Source organism: Myodes glareolus, chromosome 7 (assembly GCF_982192425.1).
Source record: "Myodes glareolus chromosome 7, mMyoGla1.1, whole genome shotgun sequence".
Lineage (NCBI taxonomy): Eukaryota > Metazoa > Chordata > Mammalia > Rodentia > Cricetidae > Myodes > Myodes glareolus.
The window spans coordinates 78748212-78775869 of NC_142032.1; the positions used below are offsets into that span (position 1 = coordinate 78748212).

The 27658-nt window shown below is 54.4% G+C and overlaps 1 protein-coding gene across 2 annotated transcripts; it reads right to left on the reverse strand.

The window, feature by feature from the left end:
• Nucleotides 1-438: 438 nt before the first annotated feature.
• Nucleotides 439-27658, reverse strand: Il4r (interleukin 4 receptor). Of its 2 annotated transcripts, none has more exons than XM_087908468.1 (10): nt 27536-27658; nt 12602-12688; nt 11060-11198; nt 9333-9484; nt 8358-8509; nt 6910-7066; nt 5560-5659; nt 3662-3740; nt 3188-3237; nt 439-2882 (listed from the first exon to the last, which is right to left on the reverse strand). In XM_087908468.1, exons 1-10 carry the CDS (start codon nt 27552-27554, stop codon nt 1325-1327), a joined length of 2493 nt encoding a protein of 830 aa, XP_087764594.1. In that variant the 5' UTR covers nt 27555-27658; the 3' UTR covers nt 439-1324. The 2 variants fall into 2 exon arrangements, with proteins under 2 accessions (XP_087764594.1, XP_087764593.1); XM_087908467.1 differs by lacking the exon at nt 27536-27658 and adding an exon at nt 13815-13907.

Consider the following 27658-nt stretch of genomic DNA (forward strand, 5'->3'; position numbering starts at 1 on the left):
TACCGCACCACTCCTCTGCCTAACGTGGGGCCTGCAACACCATGTTACTTTCAGCAACACGTAGCAGCATCATGTCCTCTGTGTGCGAAGAGGCGTCCGACATATTCAGCACTCTGCCTAAAGGCAAGAAACAGAGGAGGACCCCTGCCTGTGGAGACAGGCCCCCACTAAAGCCAGTGCAGACTGGAGAAAGGTGACCGGCTCCCTCCCCTGAGCAGGCACACCTGGGCACAAGCTGTGGCAGCCAGGGCTGGAGGGTGAGGGATAGAACAGCTGCAGCCCCACGCCATGCCCAAGTCACCCCCTTAAACTAACTGCTGGAACCTTGCCCCATGATTCCTCAGACTGCATGCCAGCTGCTTTGCATAGACTGCTGGGAGGCCTCCGTGTGGTGTGTGTGTGTGTGTGTGTGTGTGTGTCTATGTGATAAAGGAGAACTGACAAGATAAAGAGTCTTTATTGATGTAAGGCTCCACGTGGCCTGGCCTGCCCTCTTTGCAAACGTATTAGGTGTCGTAAAGGTAGAGACATACAGACACAGCTCAACCCAGCCCCATCTTTCTAGAACAAGGTCAGACTGCAGTCTGTTGTCTGCTCACCCCGACTTCCTGGCCACCAACCAGAACCAGCCTCGTCCCCTTGGGGTCTCGCCTTGACTGCCAGTAGTGACCACTGGGGCCCACCACTGGGCAGTGATATGGGGGATCTCCACTTCCAGACTGCAGGGACTGCAGGTGGGCAACTGGCGGTGACTGTGCTGCTTCAGGCACTCAGACGTGTCTTGTTAGCCTTGGTGGTCTCCACAGCCGCGTTAGCCGGGACAGCAGGTTCTGCTTCCTGCCTCAACCAACAGCAGCTGCTCAATGAATGGCCACCTCGGGGCCAATAGCTGTCCTCACTGAACTTACAATTCCTACCTAAGCCACTGCCAGGCCGGATGTGGGTTTCTAGGGTCAGCTTCCAGCTCAAGAAGAGTCAAGAGCTGTGAGCCTTGGGCCACGGGTCTATTAGGTAAGAAAAAAACTGGGCCTGAGCAGGTAGGGCAGCAACAAGTAGGGGAGCAGGAGACTTCGGCCCCTCAGGACTGCTGTGGGACATGCCACACTGAGCCCCTGAGTCCCTTGTGAGAGGAGAGCTCACGCCATTGGTGGGGAGTCAGCCAGGCTCCAGGCCCCAGGGTCAGGCTAAGTTCACATCTTCAATTCACCATTCTCTGGATTTCTGGGAAACCTGCCAGCTGGGCTGTCTCCCGAGAGGCACGTTCCTGGTTTGGATGAACCCTGGCCTCAGTGCAGACCTCAGCAACAACAGCGTACTAGCTCACCTAAGAAACTGCCATGCCCAGGGTGCCTGCAGACACCTTGGGGGTCTGGCTGGAAATAGCATGAGCCGGGGTCTTGCCCTCCACTGACAAGTCTGAAGGTGTCCTGGGTGTTGAGGTGGGGCTGGCTTCTGGTGGCATCTCCCCAGGACAGGATTCCAAGGCTTCTGAGAGGCTCCCTGGGGACGGTGACCTGTCCCCACAACAGCAGCCACAGCAGGGGCTAGCAACCACGTGGATCTGGCCACCTTCTTCCTGGCTATGGTGCTGCTTCAGGTGGCCACACAGGTGGCAGGTAAGGGAAGAGTAGACAATGCCAAGGCTCAGATCGTCCCCAAAGAGACTGGGCACTTGCTCTGTGGGAGGAAGGGCCTTCAGCTTGTCACCTCCTTTGAGTCCCAGCTCAATGCATTCTGGGGTGCTGCTGGATGGGACTGAGTTCAGAGGACTGGACGGCAATTCCATGTCCAGTCCGAAGGTGAATAAGGGCATGGACTTAGGGGACTGGTTAGGAACGGGGTTCTGGAATGGCTTGTAGCCTCCAGGCCCACTGTCAGTCCCTGGTCCTGCTTGGAAAGGCTTGTAGCCTCCAGGCTCGCCGACAGTCTCCGATCCTGCTGTGTCTGTGCAGACGGCACCGCTGCTGAGCAGGCTAGAGAATGCCTTGTAACCAGCATCTCCACTGGGCCCGAAGCAAGGCACCCTGGGGTCCTGGGTGGCACCCTGCTTCACTGCTTGCACGAACTCCCGGTAGCCACTGGTAGGGGCTGGGGCGGGGCCGGCTGCCCCATGCCGCAGGATGCTCAGGTGAAGGATCTGCTCCCAGCTGTCCTCTTGCTGCACAGATGGACTTGAAGAATGGGGGTCAGCTGGGCTCGGAGGGTCCCCTTCTTCCAGGTGTCCAGCCTGCTGCTGTTCTGAGGCCAGCTCTCCAGGATGTGGAGACGAGCTGCAGAAGTCACTGAAACTACGGTAGGCAGGATTATCTGTGACAACAAGCGGTACCTGGGTGCAGGCCAGGTCAGGCGCACTGGGGGTTGGGCTGCCTGAAGCAGGGCCCAGGGGTAAAGGCTGCTCTGTGGCCTGACCGCTGGCCTCCTTGGACCCCATGGGGACGCAGGCCCAGGCCACAGACGCTCGCCCACTTTCTGAAGGCAGAGGGGAGCACGACTCCACCTGGCTCGACTGGCCAATGCCCCCATCCTCAGCCTCCAGCAAGTCTGAAAACAGGTTCTCAGTGAGCCGGGCCATGATGTCTGCCTGACCCTCTTGGAAGTCACCGGCACTGCTCTCAGGTAGCATGTTCAAGTCCTCTTTGACCATCTCTTCTTCCTCCTCCTCGCTCTCTACTGGGGCCTCAAACAGCTCCATACAGCGCACCACACTGACTCTGACACTCTCTGGCCAGAGGACCGTCCTGCTGACCTCCACAGGATGCCAGGCTGCCTTTTCAGGACTCTGGAAAGGCCTAGTTTTGGCAGCCTTTGGGGACTCTCCCTCCCTCTTCACGCCATGCTCCAGCAAGCAGGGCAGCAGCTTTGCCAGACACGTCTTCCAGCGTCTGCAGAAATAAAACTTAGGGTTCAGTTTTGCCACACTTGAGAAATTCCTATTTGCCCTCCAGAACCCTGCAAGGAATCATCCTGTATTGATTGATATTGGGGTGTTATAGGTAAGACTTCTGACGTTATAATCAATATTCAGTCTGTTCTCTCTGCAGATTGGGGACTCAAGTCACCCACAACTGCCTTCTGACACCCTTGGGAGGAGCACAGAAGGGGGGAATGACCCCGCTATCGGTTAAGTAACCACCACACTTCCCAAATCCTCAAAAGCTATGACCCAAGTTCAAGTTCAGATACATACGGGCACTTGGTTGACTCCCGGCTTCGGGTCTGCTTTTCCCACAGGGACACCTAAAACAGACAGTTAAGTGAGATTGGGGTGCTGTCTGCCCTGGCCCGTTATAGAAGGCTCAGTGTCTTCACAGACAGCTGTGTCAGGACAGCTGAGGTCCACGTAGGCCCTACAGAGGTCTGGGAGCCTTAGTCTCCCCCCTGCCATGAACGAAGGTGCATTGGGGACAGCAAGTGACTCCAGACACTCCAGCTTCCCTGTTACATTCTTGACTCTGGCCATAGGACTCACTGTGCCCAGCAGGACATGGCTGAACTAATACTGGGTCCTCCTGGATCCGGATGTGGGCTTCACAGCTGCCCACTGTGAGTTTGTTAGCACCCGAGCACCACCTTCCTCGGCTCCATGGTCCCAGTGGTTTGCTCCCTAGCCCACCCTACCTGTGGCTGGGAGTCACACTATGCAACACTTGCATCCTCCTACCTGTGAGTCCTGAATGATGATCGCCACCAGAGGACTGCGTGCTGGGGTAGGAATCTGGTCCCACCACGCCTTTTTAATCCTGAGGGTGGAAAAGGAGAGGGATGGTCTCTGAATATGCAGCGGCCAAGGTGCTCTTGCAAGCATCCTGGCCAGCACTCCTCCCAGGGCACTGAGGCCACACTGATTCCACTTGGATACGCAACGACCATCTTGGTCCTAACCTGTCGAGGACGATTTCATCCATTGTCATTGCTATTCTAAACAGGAGAGGGGCCCAGGGCAAGGGTGATGCTGGCAGAGTTGCTTTGCAGACTCACGCTACGGCAGTCTCTGAGGAGGCTGCCTTTGCCCCAGCAAAGATTCAAGCTACGCAGCAAGGATCTTGCTCCCCTATTAGTCCCTTCTTAGGAGTAGCAAGAGCATTCTGCTGACTTTAGCAGGCCAGAGAGGCCAGGAGCCATGGAGAAGCATTCTCTTCCTCTCTTCCTGGACTGCCTGGCACCTGCGGCTCTCACTGCACCATCTTTCCACAGTATTCGCTGAGTACCTACTATGCATCAATCACTGTACCAGGCCAGGGCCACGGGGATCAAGCCAGACAAAGAGCCAGGCAAAGCCCTGGCGGGTTGCCTTCGAGAGAAACGAGAAGCATATGCAGTATATGGTCATGTGGCGCTCATTCACCGTGAGCAAAGACCACAGGCATGATGACTGGACATCATCCTAGCCACTCAGGAGTCTGGGCAGGCTGAGTCAAAGTTCAAGGCCTTCCTGAGCTGCAGTGAGTTCGAGGCCACCCTGGACAACTTGACAAGGCTCTGTCTTGAGGCAAAAACTAAGTAGAAGGCTCGGGTGGAGATCAGGGATACAGTGGGATGTGTGAGGCCTTGGGTTCCAAAACATTTTTAAAAATCAACAAAACACAACAATGTAAAGGTGTAGGGAGGAAGGTGGGAGGGAGAAGCGGGGCTGGGAGTCTCAGGGAATAGGTCAGAAAAGGCAAAGAGACAGAATTCTCAGGGTGGGCCATGGCCAAGCACATGCCATGTACCTTTGAGGACTGCAGGCTGCTGGGTGCAGGATAATGGGGTGGGAAAAGGGAGGGGCAGCAAAGCACACACAGGGAAACCGAGGCTCTGAGCAGCAGCACCTTGTTCAGGGCGACTTGGGCACGAAAGGCAAGCCACAGAGAGGACCTGTCATTCCCTGTGGACTCAGGCAAGTGTGGGCAACTCCCTGGCACCCATCCTCAGTTTCTTCTAATCTCATTTCACACACACACACACACACACACACACACACACACACACACACACACACACACACACACCAAAACAAAACAAAAAAAACCCACGGCCGTGGGCCTGAGTTCCAAGGTAGAACTCAGCAGAAATAGATCCTCCCCATCTACCAGGCCTGTCCAGGCTCCCCTGGAGGTCTTGGTCTCACAGTCACTCAGAGACTACAGAAGAGCTCAGGCTATGGGCAGCTTACCAGCCACCTACCAGCAAGCACCCTTGCTAGGCCTCACTCACATCATTTGCTCAATTGCCTCTGCTCCCACCACATGCCCGATGCCTGGACCATACCATGGGTACTGAGAGGGACACAGAGACAACTCCATTTAGCTTTGTACCATCCCCAGCCCAAGCCAGTTCCTTCCCTCTAGAGCATCCACCATCACTACCCCCCTTCCCAAACCCCTGGGCTTGCTTCTCCAGAGCACAGCCACTGTGGAGAATGCTCGCCACTGGCTGGTCTGCCCTGAGAGGCCGATTCTGGACGGGGGATGCTGTCATCTTTGTCTCAGCCACAGCAGCCAGAGCAGGTAAGTGGGGTACCCACAACTAGTACCGCAGAAGGGCTAGCTTGAGGCACCGGCCAAAGCAGAGACTCACTTGATGATGCTGACGTAGCAAACCAGGCAAAACAACAGGATGCAGAGGCAGGAGATGCCAACTCCCAGTGGGAGGCGCTGCTCCAGGGGCAGCTGGAAGTCTGCAAGGTGAAGGGGAGCCGTGAGCTGGAAGCCCGCCCTGTGCCATGTGCAGTCTGCCTCCACTCAGTTCCCCCTGAGACCCTTGGGGACCTGGCTGCAGACAGCCCTCCCACCTGTCTCCCAAACTCTCCCCCTCACACACCAAGGCCTGATCACGCCCGACCTCCAAGGCCAGATCACAACAGCTTGGAGCTGTCGCTCCTGTCTTCCTTAGCTCGGAGGAATACACTGACAAGTGGGAGGACCTGAGTTCAAAGCCTGCCTCTATCAAGGCCTTGCTGAGCAGCCCGGCGGAGGGGGGCAAGTTGGTTATTCCCTGGGGGCTCTCGTCTGCTCAGTGGGGTTAGAAACATCCTTTCTCACAAGCTATGAGGACCACAGGATTTACAAGGTCACACATTGAGCATGCGCACAGGTGTCTCTTCCTCGCTTACTGATTCTGAAAAGACCTCTGGGACATCGTCCCCCACCGCCCCTGCCGCCTCCACTCTGTCTCTCTTCCTTCCCGGCGGCACTTGCTGTCATCTGGCTCTACCTGGCTTCTTTGTTTGCACTTCTGGTTTTTAATCAATTTGTAATCTTTCGTTCAGGACGTGTGTGTGTGTGTGTGTGTGTGTGTGTGTGTGTGTGTGCGTTAGGGTCTGAGGGGAGGAGTGTGTGAGCTACAGCACCTATCTGTCAGTTCTTGCCTTTCGCACTATTTGAAATGGGTCTGTTTTCAGCCCTGTCTACACATGCTAGCTGGCCACCAGCTTCTGGGGGCTCCTGTCTCCCGATCCTCATCATGGGCACAGACGCGTGCTGCTGCACCAGGCTTTCACGTGGGTCCTGGGGACTCAAACTCAGGTCCTCTCGCTTGCACGGCATGGGAACCATCTCCTGAACCCCACATTTCTGTTCAATCACAGCTTGTCAATATTTGCTGGAAAATGTGTGACCTATATTGTGCCCACTGTGGATAAGCTCTTCCCCACCTCAGCAGTTACCACGGAACCACCCACACAACCTTCCCTAGTCCTGACTGCGAAGCCACGCTGTGTTGGATACAAGGATTCAGACTAACACCGCTGCGCGATGGACTCAACAGTGACCACCGTGGAATGGTGGGCCTGCTTGTTACTGCAGCTTCTGACCACTATACCACATTCCAGGATTGAACACCCCGAGGGTCAGCCAGGGGGAGCTTCTGACTAGAGAGTACACAGGGCTGTAGAGACAGACCCTCAAAGCTCAGGGCCCCAATACTCACGGTTGTCTATCGTGACGCTGGGGCTCCACTCACTCCACGTGCCACTGAAGCTACCGGCCAGGGCCCTCACCCGGGCCCTGTACTGCACCCCCGACTTCAGGGTCTTGGTTGGGAGGAGCAGCCTAGGTTCCTTGTAGGTCACATTATGGACTACAAACTGTCAGGACAGAGGGACACACCAGTGCACAGCTGGCAGGGATGTGCTATGCACAGAATGGCTGCTGTCCTGAATGATCCCTTCATGCTGGGCACACCCCTGCCACCATAGTGGAAACAGAGGATGCCAGCCCTCCCCCGACCCCTCCCATGATTAGTTATGTGACATCAACTATGATCTGGACAAGCGGATTAGGCTGGGTTTGAACACACTGTAAACTACTACTAAACTGTATGACCTTGGGTAAGTGACTTCAGCAGGCTCACCCCTTGGTCTCTGGAGGCCATCCCACCACTGGGAATGCTGGGAAGGATGGGCAGGAGGACATGTGTGGTAGGAAATGCAGGGGCCCAGGCAGCCACTACAGACACCTGCCTTTGTCTAGCTGATGATACCTTCCCATGCAGGAAATTTTGGGGATTCTGTTTGTTGTTGTTTGAAAGGCCTGTGTAGCCCAGGCTAGTCTCGAACTTCCCATCCTCCCCCTCAGTCTCCTGAGAGCTGTGATGACAGGCATGTGCCACCACAACCAGCCTAACTCTACTTTTAGACATTCAGCAAGGAGCGATGGTGTCAAAGAAGACAGGTCACTATGAATGACACACGAAAGCAAAAGTGACCAGGAGTGTGCCCAGCCTGAAGTGACAGCTCTGCCACCCATAACCTCAAGCGTCCCCTTTTGGGAAGCAGGCGGGGCCCAAAGCCCTTCACTAACAGAGTTAGGATGGCAGGGATAGGTCCTCTTCCTGACAGTAGGGTCCAGCTTCAGAATGTTTCCTAGGGTCCACTTGGCAGAGGCCTGGCCCTCAGGCTGAGCTACCGCGAGACAGTAGCATCTGGTAAGGGGTGGGTCACAGGGGCATGTTCTTAGGAGACATTAGGACAGTGGGTACATGTTTATGTGTGTGTCCCTCTCTGTCTGTCTCTGCTTCCTGGCCACCAGGAGGTGAGCAGCTCTGCTCCACTCCTGTCATGGTGCGTCAACACTAGCCCAGAGGGATGGGGCCGCACGATCACAAACAGCCCTCTAGGAAATCATGCACTCAAATAAACCTTGACTCTTAAAAATTGATTATCTCAGAACTTTATAGTGATAGGAAACTGGTCAACGCAGCTGCACACTGAAAATGGAGGACCAGGAAGGGGAAGGACGTGCCCGGGGTGGAGCCTGGTGAAGAGGGAGCTCTCTAGTCCGACTCCATACCACTCCCAAGCTCCCTACTCCAAAGATGGAGCCCTCCTTCCCAGCCCCATTCCCAGGCAATGGCAGGGACCCATGGTGCCCACTCACTTCCTCGGGGTGGTCCACTCTGGAGATGCTGACCATGTACATAAGTTCGTTGTACAGAAAGCTATTCGGTGGGTATGGGTTGCTCCACGTCAGCAGCCATGCATCGGAGACATTGTTGTGAACTGTGAGCTTATCTGGAGCCTTGGGCTTCACTGGGGAGGAAGGGGGCTTGAGTCCTGAGATCTGCAACTTCATTTCTCTTTCCTTCCTCCTTCCTTCCTTCCCTTCCTCCCTCCCTCCCTTCTTTCTTTCCTCCTTCCTTCCCTTCCTTCTTTCCTTCCTCCCTCCCTTCCCTTCTCACTCCCTTCCTTCCTCCCTCCTTTCCCTCCTTCCTTAGGGGAGGCTGGCCTTGAACCCCTGACTCTCCTTTTCTGACTACTCCTGAGTGCTGGGACTACAGGAGTGTGTGTGCTCCCTCACCCAGCTTCGTCACTTCTTCCTAAATCATATCCATGAAAGCACAGCTGTAGCGTGTATGTTAAAGCTAACGTGAAATGACCTTAAACTCACCCATGGGCTAATTCTAATAGCTCGTGGGTCCTTGGTGGTCTGAGCAGCATTTCTAACCACAGACAAAAAAATCCTTGAGGCCTTGGGGAGATGTGGTCTCCAATTCTGCCTCCGGTACTGAGAAGCTGTGTGACCTAAGGCAAGCAGCCTGCCTTCTCTGATCTACAAAATGGAGGCAATCTATCTCTTTTGCAAGCTGAGGTTCAGAGAAGTAATGCAATTTGCCCTGTGTCACCCAGCAACAAATTCTTGCTTTGGATTCCTATTGTCACTACACCTGTGCTCAGTAGCAATGCCCAGCAACTGTGAAGTCCTGGCTTCCGTCCTCAGTAATACAAATAAACAAACTATGTGGGAGAGGTGAGCAGGTGAGCCTTCCACAGTCACATGACAACCCAGCAGCCTGCTGCAGCCAGCGTGCACCTCACCTCCCTGCACCTCAGCACCTGCCTAGCCAGGCCTTACCATTATCACTGGGCCTGAAGGAGCCTTGCCACAGCAACTGCTCCTCAGCCGTTAGGACCAGCAGGTAGGTGTCTGTCCGGACCGGTTCTTCTATGGTTAGGCGGCACATACACACGGTGCTGGCGATGTTCTCCAGGGTGCATGTCTTGTTTCTGCAGATACAGGCTAGATTAGGGTACTTCCCATGGTCACCAGCTTCTCAACTGCCGGACAGGAAGACCAAGGCAGCCAGGACGAGGCGGGCACCTGATTTGGTGTTAGCATCTTGCTGGCCGCAGCCCTGACCCACCCCATTCTGGACACTCCTGTGTTGTTCTGACTGTAGACCTCAGTCCCAGAACTGAGCTCCAGAGCATTAAGAAAGTCAGCATCCCTCAGTTCACAGTGAACTGTGACAAGTCCCAGCACACCTCCCACAGACCCCATCCTGTACATACCAGTATAATTTTGCCAATGGGCCTTAGATGGGCCACCCACATCTCATGGGTCAGGGGCTAAAACTCATTTTCTGTTAAAGGCCAGACAGGAAACCGAAGGCTTTTGAAGACAACCTAGCTTCTGTCACCACAACAAACTGCTGATGTAGCCCCAAAGCAGCCACAGACAAGATGCAAACTAATGAGAAGTTGCATGCTAATAAAACACTACTGTTCATAGAAACAGTAGTCTGCCCACTGTAGTGGCACACGCCTTTAATTCCAGCACAGGCAGAGGCAGGAAGATCTTTGCGAGGCTGAGCCCAGCCTAGCCTACATAGCAAGCTCCAGGGCAGCCAGGGCTACACAGAGAGCTCCTGTTTCAAAATACAAACAAAACCCAAACCCAAGTAGTGGCCAACTGACCCAAGGCCCACAGTTTGTCAGCGTCTGCTCTGCCAATGAGCACAGCGTACTTGCCTCAAGACAATAGGAGGGCGAAAGGTCACTCCGCGGTGTCTGGGTGTGTCTCTGGAGCACTGGGTCTGTGGACTCAGGTTCGTCCTAGGCACAATGCTCACAGAACACCCAGGTGCCAGGGAATGGCACAAAGCAAGCCCTGGACGCCACGCCCGCACACCGTGCCTTCAAAGCAAACTTCACACGGTCTTGTCCTAGGGCTAAGTATACTCAGGGGTCACCAACCAAACTTCCACAGTTTTCTCCAACATGTGAATCCTGGGATTAAACTCAAGCCATCAGGCAGGAGCCTTGATCAGCTGAGTCATCCTGCCAACCTCAGTTAAGCTTTTTTTGAGACAAGATCTAGTTCTAGCCCTTGCTATCGTCAGGCGCAAGAGAAATGAGAGAAGTGCTGCTCACGGTGAATATTCCGGTCACGTGACACAGTACCAGTGGGTCCAGAGTCCTGCAGTGTCCCCAGCGCCCGCTGGTGACCGCACTCAAGGTTATTTGTCAGAAAGTGCTCTACCACTGAGCTACATCCTCAGCCTTTCGCTTGTTTAATTTTGCAACAGGATCTAAGTTGCCCAGGCAGGCTTTGAACTTTTGACCTTCCTATCCCTTCTACTTCAGCTGCCCAAGTTGCTGGGTTATATAGGTCTGCACCATCAAGCTCCAAGCCCGGCTCAAACGTAGTATCACCCAGGATACCTCATCCCAGCCCTGGCTCCACCTCAGGCGCCACCCAATAAGATGCCACAAGCCACAGAGCACAATATACCCTGGTGCCTGGCGGGAGCAGCAAAGGCCTGGACAGACCTCTGGGCACTATGCCCCTACCCTACTTACTCAGTGTTCTCAAAGTCCAGCCAGTAGGACAGGTGGAGCTGAGATCTGCAGTCGACGGGGCCATCCAGATACCACTCACAAGTGGAATTTTGGATGTAGTCGGAGAAGCAGGTGGGCTCACCCAGAACCGTGACGCCCCCTGCAGAGACAAGATGGCCTGACCTGAGCAGTGGAATCAAGGCAAGGGACTCCCACACCAAGGTAAGAGGGAGGCTAGTGCAAACGCACGCGCGCGCGCGCACACACACACACACACACACACACACACACAGGTGCCACACCACCCAGAAGCACAGAGGAAGAGGTGAGACCCTGCAGTTTCCTGCCTCCCACATCTCCTCCCCCACCCCTTATCCAATCGGGCAAGAGGCTGACCCTGTTCTGTACTGCTCAGGCTCTTGTCCTTTGGTGTCCAAGAGGCTTAGCCAACAGAAGAGACTGAAGGAGGGCAGGAGGAGGGGACAGGTACTTATCTGTCAGCTCTCTGCCAACAATTCAGAGACCAGGGGGGCTGTGGTGCAGCCGGTGATGTGGGGGTTTGTTGATTGTTGGTGGCTCTGACCACTGTTGGGGGGGGGCCTCAGGAGCTTTCTGAACCAAGCCCTGCATGGTCATGTTCCTGACAAAGTCACGATACCCATGCCAGTGGGTGTGGCCTGCCATGCAGTTAAGTGTTCACACAGTAAACAAAAGTCTGACCTTCTGACCCCACTCGGGCAGCGGCTGCTCTGGTCTTCCCCGTCACACAGAACAGTCTGCCCCTGTCTGGGCTTGGTGCAGAATTCGTGTGCCCACTTGGTTTTTTGTTCGCTTTTTACAGTGTCTCCATAGCTACAGCAGTCTGGCCTCAGACTGACTATGTTGCCCAAGCTGGCCTCAAACTCACAATCCTCCTGCCCCAGTCTCCCTAGTGCTAAGCTGGCAGGGGTAAGCCACACTGGCCGCACGGATGAGAAAGCACGCAGTCAGTTCCTTTGGGTCCTCACGTTGACCTTCTAGGTTGATTCAGAAACCTCTTTTCTGCCCAGATCTCCACTCCACCCTGGTCTTCACTCGAGTGCCAGCCACTCCGTTCAGACTCTCTGTATGCCACTCAGTGGCCCTGTGATATATGTGTCATTCCCCGACCCCGTATCAGGTAGCTCTTTCCAGGGGGGGCCTCACCGAGAACACACCTGCAGGCACCGGCATGCCCTCCCCTGCCTTCCTTCAAGTTGACCCCTCGGTCCCTTGAGAGAACATCCTTGAGCATCCTGCTTTAAACTGCAATTGCCCCTTGCCACCCAAGCCCTCAAGCCGCCCTACTCAGCTCTGAGCTGAGTTTTCCCATCACCTTTTGATAACCTTTGATTCCAGGACAACCTCGATTTTCAATGTGCGTTAGTGTCGATGCAAACAACTGGTCAGGGCGCCGGCCATCAGCTGTCCCCTTCCACTACCTCACAATCTCCACAAGGGCTTTGTTGTGTTCACCGATGAACCTCAGGACCCTAACGTGTCATTATTGGTTGGTGCATGAATAGCAGAGGGGTGGTGACTTACCAGAGCCAGACACCCACAGCAAAATCAGACAGCTGACCGAGGAGAGGAACTTGGCGCAAAGCCACCCCATTGGGGATGCAAAGGTGCCTGAAGAAAAAAAAAAGAGTGGGTGAGTGTTGATCCGGGTTCAATGGGGTTCATTTCACATGTGACATGGCCTCCCCCCCATGCCTCTGTGCCCTCTCCACACAGAGCCAGAGGCCACACCACTGCTCAGCTGCCCCAGAAGAGCGGTGGCATACATTTACAACTTTCTCAGGTTCAAATCCCAGCTCCCTCCCAAACCAGCTGTGGACCTGAGCAAGCCGCACACTGTGCCTCAGCATCCCCATCTGCTAAGCAGCCATCTACCTACAGCCACATTTTAGGGGGTGCTGGCAGCTTAAATGAACAAAGACATCAGGGCCCGCACTGCAGCTGGAACAGTCTGGAAGTGCTTCAACTGGCTCAGTGATAAAGGCAACCCAGGTTGGGGGGGGGGCGGAATCACAGGGAGGGAAAGGACATGGGGATCCCAGGTCCAGGAGTGCTCAGGGACTAGGGACAGCTGAGTGCTTGTCTGGCATGTGCCAGGTTCTGGGTTCTACCTCCAGCATGGCGGAGGCGGCGGGGGTGGGGGGAGGCTCAAAGTACATGGAAAGAGAGGAAATGGGGGCATGGGAGGGAGAGGAGGGGAGGAGAGGTGAGGGGAAGGGGAGGGGAGGGAGAAAAATGCCGCAAGGGAAGCTAGGTGCCATTCTCTGAGCAGCAGTGGGTTTGCTAGTCCCAGTGCCCCCTCCTGCTTGGGTCTCTCTTGGGGTCTTATGGAAACTTGCAGTTGCCCCAGGCCCATTTTGCCCCGAGCAACTGTGAGCCTGCAGCAGGGTTCTTCAGCTTCTGGGTTCTACCTTCTTCTGCTGTGCAAGCCTGTCAAGCTAGGCCTGGCATAGACACACAGAGGAAGCAAAAGCACAAGGTGGACACCTGACCACACAGGCATCCAGCTCCAGTCCCCAAAGGCTCATGCTATCGACGACCCTGCGGGACACTGTCCTGCAGAGACGACCCTGCAGTGACATATCCGCACTGTCACCAAGCGTGAATTCCTCATGCACCTGCAGCACTCAGGGCGTGACACAGCCCCACAAGCAATGCTACACTGTGACATCATGACAGCTGCCACGTGCCTAGGCACTAGACTTCTTCAGCTCCACTGCAACCCAAGGGACTTCACCTGCACACCGCTCCATCACAACCTAACTGTCAACATGTAGGAGTCTGTAGTTCCACACTGAGGGACCTGGAGCTCCAGAGAGATGGGCGATTTCTGGAAGGCGAACAACAGAATAAGGGAGCACTCAAAGAGTGAGAGAACTCGGGAAGACACGGTTCTAAAGAATGAGGGGACACGGGAAGACACGGTGCTCAAAGAATGAGGGGACACGGGAAGACACGGTGCTCAAAGAATGAGGGGACACGGGAAGACACGGTTCTAAAGAATGAGGGAATTTGGGAAGACACGGTTCTAAAGAATGAGGGGACACGGGAAGACACGGTTCTAAAGAATGAGGGGACACGGGAAGACACGGTTCTAAAGAATGAGGGGACACGGGAAGACACGGTTCTAAAGAATGAGGGGACACGGGAAGACACGGTTCTAAAGAATGAGGGGGCACGGGAAGACACGGTGCTCAAAGAATGAGGGGACACGGGAAGACACGGTTCTAAAGAATGAGGGGACACGGGAAGACACGGTTCTAAAGAATGAGGGGGCACGGGAAGACACAGTTCTAAAGAATGAGGGGACACGGGAAGACACGATGCTCAAAGAATGAGCGAACAGGGCAAATCACAGAAAGCCCAGCCTGGAGAGTACGAGAGGCCAGTGTCTAGCAGCATGATCATGATTTCAAGGCCCAGAACCTGCAGGGAAGCAGACCCAAACCCAGAAGCCGGGTCCATCTGCTTCTGAGCTCCAAGCACGTTCCTCGGCTTACAGAACTACAGCCTGAATCTAACAATGAAGGAAAATGAGCTGAGAAAATTGACCCCTGCACTTGTCGACTTCAAATGTGAGCAGCCCGTGTGAAGGACGGAAGCCTGGCCTAGCTGTGGAGAGGCCTCACACCTGGACAGTGGCGCAGCAGTGGTTCAGGAACGGTGGCCTTCATGGTTCCCAAAACAGAGCCTGAGACACAGGACGAGGGAGGTGACCCTGGAGAGGACCTGAGGTCTGTCGTCCTGGAAAGCTCCACCCTCCTCCAGCCTCTTCTCTCACCTAAGCAGCAGTTTTTCCTCTACTCGCCTCCCCAACTCAAAACAGCCTTATCAAGGAAGCACTATAGGTTCCCTGTTTTCAGTTGAAGGAACAAAGGCACAGGGAGGTTGAGTGACTTGCCTGAGGTGGCACAGCTGTAGAAGATTTAGGATCTGAATTTGCCTCTCATGGGGGAGGCCCTGATATTAGCCACTTTCTAGAAGCTCAAGTCCTCATTTTGAGGGGTCGCTGACTCGTGCGAGCATGGGTGCAAGCCAAATCCTCTTAAGGCAAGGCACATACACTTAACTTTTCATTCCATTTTAGGGGCTCCTGGAGCCCCACGTCTGGACTCAGTAGCAAAGGCAACTCCTTTAGGTGATGACACCCTATCTTTGATAGGCGGGGTTTTGAAAACTCATTCTGGAGCTGCAAGATGTCCGGAGCAGTTGGCTGTTGATGCCAAGGAGGCCACACTCCACACACCATGGCCAGAGTCATTCCTAAATTAGGAACAAGGCCAGGGACCACCAGGGACCGCTAATTCCCTCAGCAGCCCAGGCCTGCCCAGCTCTACCTGGGCCACAGACCACAGGCTCCACAAAGCACCCTGCCTCAGAGTCAAGTCCAGGCGTCTGGACTCTTACACAACACTGTCGGAATCGCGTAACGTTAGGAATGGGTGCTCGGGCTGTGAGGGTTGGAAGGAGTCACATGTGGGCTCCTGTGTGGAGCGATGTCCTGATATCCACCGTGGCCCAGATGCTGGTGTGCGAGTGGCATAAGCCTAAAGCGATGCTGATGCTAGGAGTAGCTCTGGGAACCAATGGGGCCAGTGCTTGGGCTGTGACTCTGTATATAGATGTGGTAAGAAAGCAGCACAGCGAGGAGCTGAGGAGATGGCTCAGCGGGTAAAGCATGTGCTACACAATTATAAAGACCTGAGTTCAGGACCCATGTAAGATCTAGCAGTGTGTGTCTGTAACCCTGGTTCTCGGGGTGAGGGGACAGCTCCTCCCTGGAGGGCGCTGGCCACAGTCTAGCCTAATGTGTGAACTCCAGGTTGTTACTGTTATTATTATAGACTGTGTCTCAAAACGAGATGGGCTACAGGTGGTGGTGACCCAAGTCTTTAATCCCAGCACTCGGAAGGCAAGGCAGGTGGATCTCTATGAGTTCAAGGCCAGCCTGGTTTACAGAGCTAGTTCCAGGACAGGCTCTGAAGTTACAGAGAAACCCTGTCTTGAAAAACCAAAAAAGGGCATGGGGGGACTGGAGAGAAGGCTCGCAGCTAAGAGCACAGAGAACTGGGACCTGGTTCCCAGCATCCACACTTCCAAACTTCTGTGACTCCAGTTCCAAGGAACTCGGTGCCCTCTTTTGACCTCCAAGGACAACAGAATGCATGAAGTCCACCGACATACTCAGGCAAGATAACACAGAACCCAGAGTAACAAGATAACCATACACACAGAAGAAATAGGTCCTTCAGAGAAGTAATACGAAAGTAACAGAGGAAGACACTCAACATCACTCACGCATGCAGGTATGCATGCACAGACACGCGCACGCACCCACACACATGTGAGCAATCATGTGCGTGCAAGATCATCATTGGGGCTTAGGGACCCTCATTGTTTCTCTGTTATTTTTGAAACTGCATTAAATCTTAAATTATCTGAAAATAAAGTTTAAATTTAAGAAAATGGAAAAAATAAACTCCAAGTCCCACGTGACATGGCTTCAAAGACTCCACCCATCCTCCCGAGGCCCCACAAACCTCCAGGGAGCAGTGGCCACCAGCTCCCTTCTCACTGACAGCCCAGAAACACTGCTGTGAGCCACAACTGCGCCCCCCCCCCATGCTGAGGGCTCTCCCTCCCCTGTCACCAGAGCAATCACCTCAGCCTCAGCCTAGTACAACCTCCACCTGACAAGGAAGGCTAAGCAGAAACATCTCTGGCCCTAGCACAGGGATGGTGGAGCGAGGGACTTGACTGGAGGAAGAAGGGTGCTGAGGATGTGATCAAGTGGTAAAGCTCACGATGAAGCCTACAGAGGACCCTAAGTTTCATCTCCAGCCGTGCGAAAGGGGAAAACGAAAACGAGAAAGACTAGAGGAAGCAACATACAAAGAGTTAACAGCTGTGATACACAATCCTCCAAGCCAGCGTGACACCTCTTTGAGAAAAACAGGCAAAGCATACAAAAGGTTTACCAAAGAAGCTGGGACAGCAGGAAGATGCGGAAACCCTTTAGCATGCTCCTGGTTTGAGAAATAGAAGTTTATGGGGTAACCTGTGGCCAGGCATAACAGCGAATGCCCATAATCCTGGCATCTGGGAGGCAGAGGCAGGGGAGTCTAAGTTCAAGGCCAGACAGCACAACATAGCAAGACTTAATCCCTCTCTGAAAAAGAAAAGAAACTGGTTATTTAAACCATGTATTTGTCACCAGAACTACTATGGGTCTGTCTCCATGAGTGCTAGACATGAGAAGACAGGTTTGTATCTTCCCTCACCAATAATTTGTCCCTGCTCCCCCAGAACACTGCCTGGCATATTATGTACTGTGCGTTCAAACACTGTCTGAACACAGACTGGGCCAAGCCTCTGCCCTGATGGCTTTACGTAATGCTGACTGCTACCCTAGCTTACTTCTCAGACACCCTATAGGCAGGTGCCAGCAGCATCTCGTTCCACAGGCGACTGAAGCAGAACTGGTAAGACGCTCGCTGGGGTTCCAGAGCCAAACTGAGACCCACAATCTGCGGGCTTGACCACCTTGCTGCCTCTTGCAATGCAGTGCAAACGTGGGGCACACGGCAATATGACAAGATGCACGTGCTGAGGAAGCAAGGTCAAGGAGCCGTGGTGGCTTCTGAAGCGACCGACCCAAGATTCCAGTCTAAGTAGGACTGTAGCTTCCTCCCAACTTTAAGGCAGCTGGGCTGGACTGGCGGGGGGCCAAGGACACATTGCTCCCAGGCAGCAGCCACTGGGGTTCCCAGAAATGGTGGCCACGTCAACAGCCCCACCTCAGACAGGGAGGCAGCGCAGACCAGGGCTCTTATCTGTGCTGGCTCAGCCCAGGGAGAGGTTGGCACAGCCTGCTCCTGCTGTCACTGGAGTGAGAAGCAGTCAGAAAGCCCATAGATGCCATCTGCCTCGCTGTGGACCCTTTCGGGCTGCGAGGACCTGAAAGCATCTGCTGTGTACACTTCCTACAGGTGTGAATATCACGGTTCAACTCCTTTACTGCTCTTCCTTGGCACAGGGGATTGAACCCAAGGTCCGATGCATCCTGAGCAAGCATTGCACATCCAAGCTAATGCCCAGCCGCACACGCGTGTATGTGTATGTGAGTGTGTGTTTGTGTTATTTTGAGGCAGGGCCTTATTACATGGCCGAGACTGGTTTTTACCTCGGGATCCTCGTCTCCACTTCTTGAGCACCAGCTGCCTTCACTCTTACTCTTTTATCAGGCACCAGAGTGCGATGAGAAGATCCGAGAGTTTTTTAAGCAAATGTGAGATTTTAGAAATGATCTTGTGCCTGGTGAGGTGCAGGACCTTGGAGTCAGGGACAAACATGAGGCCAAGGAGCCGATCACGTTGCCAGTCCCGGTAAGAGGTCTCAGGGCTCCCACCAGGGTGGAAGCGATGATGGGGGAAGGACTAGAAGACCTCGCCATCAAGAATTGCCAACACAACTGTCTGGTGTGGAGGCACGTGCCTTAATCCTAGCATCAGTAGACAGAAGCAGGCAGATCTCTGTGAGCCAAGAGTCAGCTTTCAAAGCTCCCTGTGAGGGCGGGACAATTCCTAAGCCCATTATACAGGTTCTGAAAATTCTCAAGGAGGCCTGGAGGAAGGGCCTCCCCTTCCTGGAGGAAGGGACTCACCCACCAGATACCAGGAAGGGGCTGGAACTTCCTGCCTGTAACTGAGGTCTTGGATGGATTGAGTTGCAGGTACATCAGCAATAATGGCAGGCCCAGGTGGTAGCACTGTCTACCAAGGTGGAGAGACTAGGGCTGTCTGGGGGAGATAGGGGGCCACTGAGGACTCTAAAGAAGCAGGAGAAGCAGGCCCCGTTGGAGACAGAGAAAGGACAGGGCTAGTGACACTTGGTGGCTGGTACAGAGGAGAGAGTGTGCTCGGGCACTCGGCCACGGAAGGGCATATAGGAATGGTAAGAACTGTGGACACTGATCTAAGGGACCACTAGCTCCAGGGGCAGAATGTTCCAGTGGCTTGGAGACAGCATGAGAGTCCTGAGAAGAAAGGTGAGAAAGCCCAGGAGGCTGTGGAATGGCGAGAGTCTCCTCCAGAAGAGGCGGGGCATCCTGGGCTCCCTCTGTGGACCCAGGGCTCCAAGCCCCTGCAAAGCTATCATGGGGACAGAGTCACCAAAAGCTAAGCATTACCTGACAGCTGTAAACACACAAGGCCAACAGTGTCCTTGGGGAGGTCTTCAGGCAACTTCCATCCAAGATCCCTGCAGCCCATCTTATGGAAAATTCTAGAAGCCCAAGAGAGCACCTAGGTCCAGCTCCTTTCAGCATCCACTCAGGCTGACTAACCCTGCCCAGCCCCCTCCTTGAGAATTCTGGAGGCAGCCCTGCGTCACGCTGCACGGCAGCCTCACGGTAGCTAGGGTGGCATTACATTCCCAACACTCTGTTAGGACATCTGGAGCTGGTACAGAAGGCTTCCATGGAGACATGATGCCCCCTCCTCTGCTAGAATTTTCCATATCTGGCCCTCAGCAAGGCTCTGGGCTGTGGCCAGCGAGCTGGGATCCAGCTCTACTGTGGTCATTACTGCTGCAGAAACAGGATGCCTGGCTCCCGAACACTAATTAAATGCTGTCCAGTGAGAGTTGCTGCCAGAGATCTGCAGAAGCCAGTGCCGTCACCCCTGCATGGTCCCCATCCTTCTGGCTCTCAACACCTGGGTGCAGCTCCCCTCCCTCTCAGGAACCCACTGACCCCTGATACCAACCAAGAAAACTGTCAATCCAGGTGTCTCCGTCCTATTTTAGAGACAGAGCAACCTGGGCCCAGAGAGGTTCTGAACCTGCCTAAGGATGTACACCTGGTGAGTACTGTGGCCGGGATTTGAACCCAGGTCTCTGACTGTGTAATTCTTGGTCCAGTGCCTGGCAGAGAGGTAGCTGGAAGTGGTGGAACCAAAATTCAGGCTTTGTCATTGTTTTCACAGCCTTCCACAAAAAAACTTGTCTAGTGGTGACTGGGACTTTGTGCCCCTCCCCCACACCCACAGCAGGAGACACTGGACATAGGTAAATACCCTATGTGCCAGCTGCAGACAGGTGTGGTGAGGGCAAGGGGCACTCGCCTGCATTCTTCCTGCTGTCTCAACCCTGTATTGTTCTGAGGCACAAAGGGCCTCCCACTTGGGCAGGGACCCCAGAGCAACTCAGATACGGGTCAAGGCTCTGGGACAAAGTGCAGCTCCACCCTGACCGCCCAAGACCAGCCGGCTGAGGTCAGAATGCAGTCTCTTCCTCTGGGAAGCAGGAGCAGGTTCACTTGCCTTAGTGGGCAGGTTCAAGGGAGCAAAGATACTGACCATGGCCCGGGATGGGGTTTACAGAGAAGTGGGAAGGACTTACCTCGATCCGCTGAGAAAAGCCTGAGACCTAAAAAAGTGACCGTTGCTATGACCATGGGAATATATCTCACAGGCACAATCATCCTTCCCACTGTGGAATACAGGCTCAGACGCACAAGACACCCAATTCCAGGGCACACAGCATGTGTCGGGGACACGGTGGACAGACACGGGTGGGAAGTCAGGACCTCAGGAGATGGGTGACTGACGTGGCAGCAGAGGACCTGCTATGGAGTGTAGGCTACACTTCTAGTCAGAGCTTTGTTTGCAGGGAGCTGACAGAAAGGCCCTGACGGGGTGCCCTGCAGCCAGACTGAGGACAGTTCAAGACAGGAGTTCAAGGCCAGCCTGTCCCCATACTGCGAGTTATCTCAGAGAAATGGGCAAAGTGAAGAAAAAAGATGAGCCTCTAGGGTCAGTCTACTGTGGGATCAACAAAGGCCTTGGCCTGTGGGGTTCCCAGGATCCTCTAGTGTTGTCAAGGTTCCTCAAGTCGCAGACCTAACACTTCACGGTCACCCCACTGTGTCTGAGCACCACAGGCTCCCTGTGCTGACCTGGCGTGCAGAGTGGAAGGCTCTCTGTACCTAGAAACAGAGCACTGCCCAGCCTGGGCCTGGCCCTGTGTTCAACAATAATGAAGTAACTACTAAATGAAGCTTGTGGCCCCCATGTGACCACCACCATTAGCTGGTGCCCAGTGGGTAGGAGCTGACCTGAGAAGCGAGGGGACCCCAGCAAGAGGGACAGAATGGCAGAAGGGGTTCCCATGACCACTCCAGAACTGGCACCAGGTAAAGCCCACCCTTTCTGTTCCGGTGACCGTTCCCACGCCCCAGTACCAGTCACCATGACGGTGGGACGGGAGATGGGTTAGAGAGGCCTCCTCACTAGCCCATCAAGGCGCTAGGGAAGATTCTAGAACTTCTAGAGCCCCCACTACTATCTTCCTCATTAGACAGATGAGGAGGCAAAGAATTGTCCTTTTAAGTCCACACCCTCCCCTGCCACCCAGGTCCCCGGGTACACCTTGGGCAGTCCCCCTTGCTGGGCCACCTACACTGTCTCCTTCACTTCCCATTCCCCTCCCCCAGCACTGCCCTCCTCTGCGCACCTCCACCAACCCGCACTACTCCTTCCCTGGTCTGCCTTCCACTGTCCACCCATCCCTTTCCTTTCCACTCTCCCGAGCTTTGCCAGTTCTGTGCCAGTTCTCAACTGAAAGTCCCTCGAGGTCCATGTCTCACATCCATGGACGCGGAGGCGGCCAGACCGGAGTCATCCACTGTCTCATAACCTTCATCCTGGCCAGGTGTTTTCCACTCCAGGGCCTTTGCTGGTGTCAGTCTCACTGCCTGAAACACCAGCTAAGGAGCTTGTGCCTGAGGTTGAACATGGATACAATCGCCTGTACGGCACTGACTTGGGATGCTAGGCCCACAAACACACATTCGAGGCCAGTGCTCTGCCATGCATGCAGCTACACCTCCAGGCAGACAGGCGGGGCAGACCACACCCTGCACTATGAACGAGAAGGCAACATGCTCAGGATTCTGGTTCCTGCGCAGACTGGAATGCTAGTCCCCTAGGAGCAAACTGGCATGAAGTCACCAGAGAAAAAGCAAATGTGGCAGGTGTGGAGGGACCGCCAGGGAGTAGGACACTTCAAATGTGGCAGGAAAGAGCTCAGGCTGACACACGCGGAGGGAGGGAAGGTGACATCCAAAGTCTGCTGTGGCTGCTTGGTCTGCATCTGACTGCAGTGCTTCAAAAGCTAGGCCAAGACCAACAGAAACGGAAGGAGAGCGGAGAGCTGGGGCACACAGCCCACATAAACAGCTGGCGTGGTTAGTGGGCTCACACTGGCAGATGAGTTCTCTAGGACTTCACTCTCAATAGAAAACACACGCTTTTTCTTTTTCTTTTTCTTTTTTTTTTAAATCGAGGATTACTTGTTGTGTCACCCAGGTTGTCCTTGCATTCGGGATCCTCCTGCCTCAGCCGACCAAGTGCTGAGACTACATGCGTAGGTGATGAACTTCAAACACATCTATCATTGGGGTTGAGGAAGGGTGGTTCAGTGGTTCAAGTGTTTGCCGTGCAAACATGAGGACCAGAGTTTGGATTCCCAGAACCCATGTAAATGCTGGGTGGGAGTGGCAACCCACTGATAATCCCACTGCTAGGAAGGCAGAGACAGGGTATCCCCAAGACAAACTGGCTGAGGAGACAGACACCATCGGCAAAATCTGGGGAATAAACCCAGCTGTGCAGACAAGGGGGGAAGCGATCTAAGAAGACATGGGACTTCATGTACACGCACATAAATCCAGCTGTGCACACAAGGGGGGCAGCGATCCAAGAGGACACGGGACTTCATGTACACACACATAAACCCAACTGTGCATACAAGGGGGGCAGCGATCCAGGAAGACACCTGACTTCATGCACATATGCGCACGCGCACACACACACACACACACACACACACACACACACACACACACACACACACACAGAGAGACAGACACATCCTTTCAAACACATCAGAGCAGCTAGGGGAAAAAAATGGCCAGAAAATATCCTTTCTAAAAGACCAACAAATTCCCTACTATTGAGACAGAAGCCACGGTGTGCCTACCACAGCATCCTGAAGGACCAGATTTAGGGTCCAGTAGCAGAGGTCACAGAAAACTCCACCTGTCGCAAAACACTCCACAAGCACACACCATTTCCAAACAGCTTCCGCAGCAGAAACAAGAAGAAATTAGCACCTCTCCAGCAGTGACAGACAGATGGACAGCACAGACTTATTTAGCCAGATATATACTGGAAAACAAGAAAGACTGAAAACAGCTGTAGCCTCAAACAATACATTCCGTAGAGAAAGATGGAGGTTCCCTCGGCCCAACCATTACAAATGTCAAGGGGGTTGCAGGCTCTCATAAACAAGACTGCAGATAGCAAGAGATAGGGCCTGCTTCGGATACGAGGAGGTGACAGTCTCCGGTCTCCCTGAGCTCTGACTACAAAGTCTTTACAGAGGACTCCAACCAAGTCCAATCCAAAGCCGAACTGAACACAAAAGTCACCAAAGGTAGAGGGAACACCTAGAATAACTAGCCGAACAGCCCGTACTAGAGGCGCTTTAGGCTGGAGCAGAGCCATGGTCAGTATCTCCAAGGGAGCAGAACCAGGGCCAGGAACCTGAGGTTCCCGGAAAGTTGGTCTCAGTGGTCATCCCCAGAGCAATGCGGTAGGACCTCGCTGTCCCAGAAGCCAGTGGACAGGAGACTGCGACTCTGCTGGTTGGAAGGACAGCCAGCCCACGGCCAGGCTGCAGTTCTCCTCCCCTCCCCGGGTCTCACTTCCTCATTTGAAAAGACGGAACAACCCCTCTGGCTGCCCTAGGAAACCTCAGGCCGCCCAAGTTCTCCAAAATGGGCCTGTAAACGACGTTTCCCGGATCCAACCAAGACAACCTTGTTCTTTTAAACTCTCCTTCTCCCCCAGGGAGTTTGAACAGAGGTTAAGCATGTAGGCTCGCGGGTGACCCACCGGTGTCACAGTGTCACCTGGCAGGTCTCTACAGCACCCTGTTTTCTTCCTAGGGGATTGGAGCTCAACCCAGCAGGCTCCTATGTACTTGTCCCCGCCCCCACACAGCTTCCTCGCTCTCTGGGACTGTGGGGAAGGGGTTCATCTACCGATAATCTGCAAACTGGCTGGGTGGAGGTCTGGCAGCTTTCACAAGATTACTGGGCACAGCCAAGTAAAAAACTGACTTAAGCTGCATGGCTGGTGGTGGGGGCTCATCTTGTGAGCCTAATTTTTGTTGTTTATAACCAGTGGTGAAGATGAGAGGTTCGCTGAGTGACCCCAACTGAGTTACTGAACTTTTCTGTCACTTCATCCAGTAAAGTTGAGCGTCTTACAGTCAGCCTCTCACCTCCCAGGGTTTAAACACACCGAATAAGGTAATACAGGTGTCTATCTGGCTCCTCCCTCCTCCCCTGACTTCCACTCCTGCCCTTCTCTGCTCCCCCAAGCCCATCCCATCCCATCCCACTGCCTTCTTGCTATGGGCAAGGTTCGCTGCTTAGAGCCTTTACACTTCTCTTTTCTATTCAGGATCTCAACTCCAAAGTTACCTCCTTAGAGTCACCTTCTCCTCAGGATGGTCAGCTTCCGGGGGCCTCTACTGCTTGGTCACTCGGGGTTTTGACCCTGGCCTGTTGGTTGATACCCAACAAACACGAGTGTTGCCCTTCATTCTGTAACGACTTCTGGGGGCTGGAGGCTCTCAGTCCCAGAGCACCCCCCAATCTTCCCACCAACCCCCCCTGAAACCCACTTCTTGCCTTCCCAATGCCCACACATCTAAGAGTCCCTCAGCCGGGGCCCCCACTTGAAGCTCTGCTGCCTCCAAGAGGCTGTGGGCCCCAGAGTCTGCATGAGTCAGTGGTGGTAGCACCTGGAACTGTTTGACATCAGCGCTTCTTAGAAAGACATGATGTGCTCAAGAGATTGAACGGCACGCGTAGCCCACAGGCGACAGGAAGCCCTGCATCACCACTCCAAGAGACATCTACTGACCCTTGTTCCCACTCCTATCTTTCCGCAGGACCCCTGCCTGGCCCTGCCACTGACTGCCGGTGCCTAGGAAACCCCAGGAGCTTAGACACACCACCTCTCCTCATTGTATGAGCTGCCACTCAAGACCCGACAGGGTTGGCCTCACTCCTTAATCAGTGGCCAGTAAGCATGGTGCTACGGAGTGACCCTGATTACTCTTCAGAGTCTGCGGTGAGTCTATTCCTCTCGGGGAGTCTAAACTGCAAGGTCTCTGTCAAACACCCCATCTTTGTCCTGATACAGCACCCGGCACACCTGGCCCCTGAGAGTGAAGAAGTGCCAGGGGCAGCTCGGAAAAGCAATGTCACCCTAAGTGGGAAAATACAGTCAACTGCCTTGCCCTCCCAAAAGCAAAGATTTAGAAACCATCTCCTGACGATTCTCAACCCAGACACCTCTGACAAATTGGAGGTTCAGGGAGGCGGAGAGATTTTTCTTGAGATCACACAGGTAGGTGCAGCAAGGTCAGATTTGAAGCCAGGCCCCTGTCTTTAGTTTTACTCCCCACTCCCTTCCTCTGGCTCAGAACACTGGTCTCCAACACACTCTGATCCATGCTGGATATTTGCACCCGGGTCAGGTGAGTCTGTGCCCACCCATGCAGATATACCAGCCCAGAATAGGAGATCCAGCCAGACACAGCCAGACTGACCTCAGAGGCTCAACTGGGGAATACTCAAGGGTGTTGTGGCACGGCAGACACAGGCACAGGGCAGTGCCAGCTGGGGAGGAAAGGAGCCTCTGGTCCCTGCCTCTGTCACTCTCTGATGCAGGACCCCCAGCAAAGTCACTGCAACATAACTGGATGTCAGGATTCTCACTGCCAAATTAATCCTTGTGGGTGACAATAGAGATTTGTTCATGTTCTCCTTAGTGCCTGCTGCCCCTAGGTGCACTTTTAAATGGGGCTTCAATGACGTCATGTACCCTCACCACAATGCTAGAGTGTTCTCAGAACTTCACAACAGAGACTGAGCTCGGAGCACACAAGAAATAAATCAAGCCTTGGCCGGGCAGGAGCTCTGGCTTTCAACCTCCAAGCCTCACCTCCCAAACAGACCTCCTGGGCCATGGGGATCATGACAAGCTTCTGATGCCAAGTTTGAATGTGTACCCCAGCTGGGTGGCTGCCCCAGGCCCCAAAGGCAGCAAAGTGAGGTGTGGTGCGGACGAGGCCAAGCATTCTCTTCATCCGTCGCCAAGTGTAGCAGCAGGCCATTGTGCCTGCCTCTGGGACGGTCTCCCTGGCCCCCTGGCCTTCCTCAGTCTGAGACGCCACTGGAGAAGACCTCAGCACTTCACAGTACAACCCAGATAATGCCAACGGTCAGATGACCACAACCCTACCCGATTACCAGTGTGTGGCCATTTTGGCAACTCACCAGGGTTCCCCATCCCTGCCCTCAAGATCCAGGAGCAGCAGGCCCAGGAGGCTGGCCCAGTGACTCACCCAAGCCCACTAGCAGGGCACCCAGGACCTCCTGCAGCACTGTCTACCTTTCCACACCTCTGGCTCTTCTCTTAGCTAGGGCACAGTGAGTTTTCCTACCTTCTAGCCTTTGCGCATGCTGTATCCACAGCTCAGCGTGCCTTCTCTTGCCTCGGATTCTCAACCTGCCAAGGTGCTCTCCCACACCCCAAACTGGCTCAGGGATTGCACTTCCCTAGGAAGAGGTGTCTTGCCCATTACACCCTAACCTCCTGTCTTAAGTGTTCCTCCCTCTGTTAGATAGCAGAGCCCGAAACAGCAAGCAGGGCACAGATGAGATGGAGAACAAACGGATGGCACACTGGTCACTTCCCATCTCTGCCTCAGTGTCCCCCAATGCAGTCATGACTCCTCGGGAGGATTCCTAAGAGGCCTTGCCAGGACTGTGGCATCTCATGACTCTCTTCTGGCCATACATATCCACAATCCTCAATTTTCCCATCAGACTTTAAGATGGGACAAATGTCCCAGCAAACGCCCCCAGACTCCGAAAGCCTTGTTAAGGGGAAGGCCACAGTGGGCCCCACACTTCCCAGAGGGCTGGGGAAAGGCAGGGCCCAGGAGTGTTGGTTTGGGGACAGGCTCTGAATCAGAAACTGGCTGGCTTATACAACGTCCAGTTTGCCACAATAAACACTCAGGTTCCTGGGTTACTGAACCGGAACCTGGGAGGAGCCTGGAAGTCTCGGCTTCTAGAAGATCCCCTTAGCGTCCCGTCCCGTCCCGTCCTGGTTGGGACAGCCGAGGCTGCCTGAGTTGCTACAGGCGGGCGGTCCACCTGCTTCCGACCCGCGCCCGACGGCTGGCGACCCTGACCGGGAGGGGAGCCCGGCAGCCCCACGCCCACCCGAGGATCCGCGAACTCTGGTCCCGGCCCCGCTCAGTTCCGCGGCCACCTCTGGCTGGTTCTGAGCCTTCCCCACCGCCCATTCCTACCTGTGCGCTCAGGCTCCATGCGCCGCGCGGGGCTTTCCTGCGCGCGGACCTCGCCCGGCTTCCTACGCGCCTGGCGCCCCTTATTTACATGCGACGCCCCGCCCCGTGCACGATTATTTACAT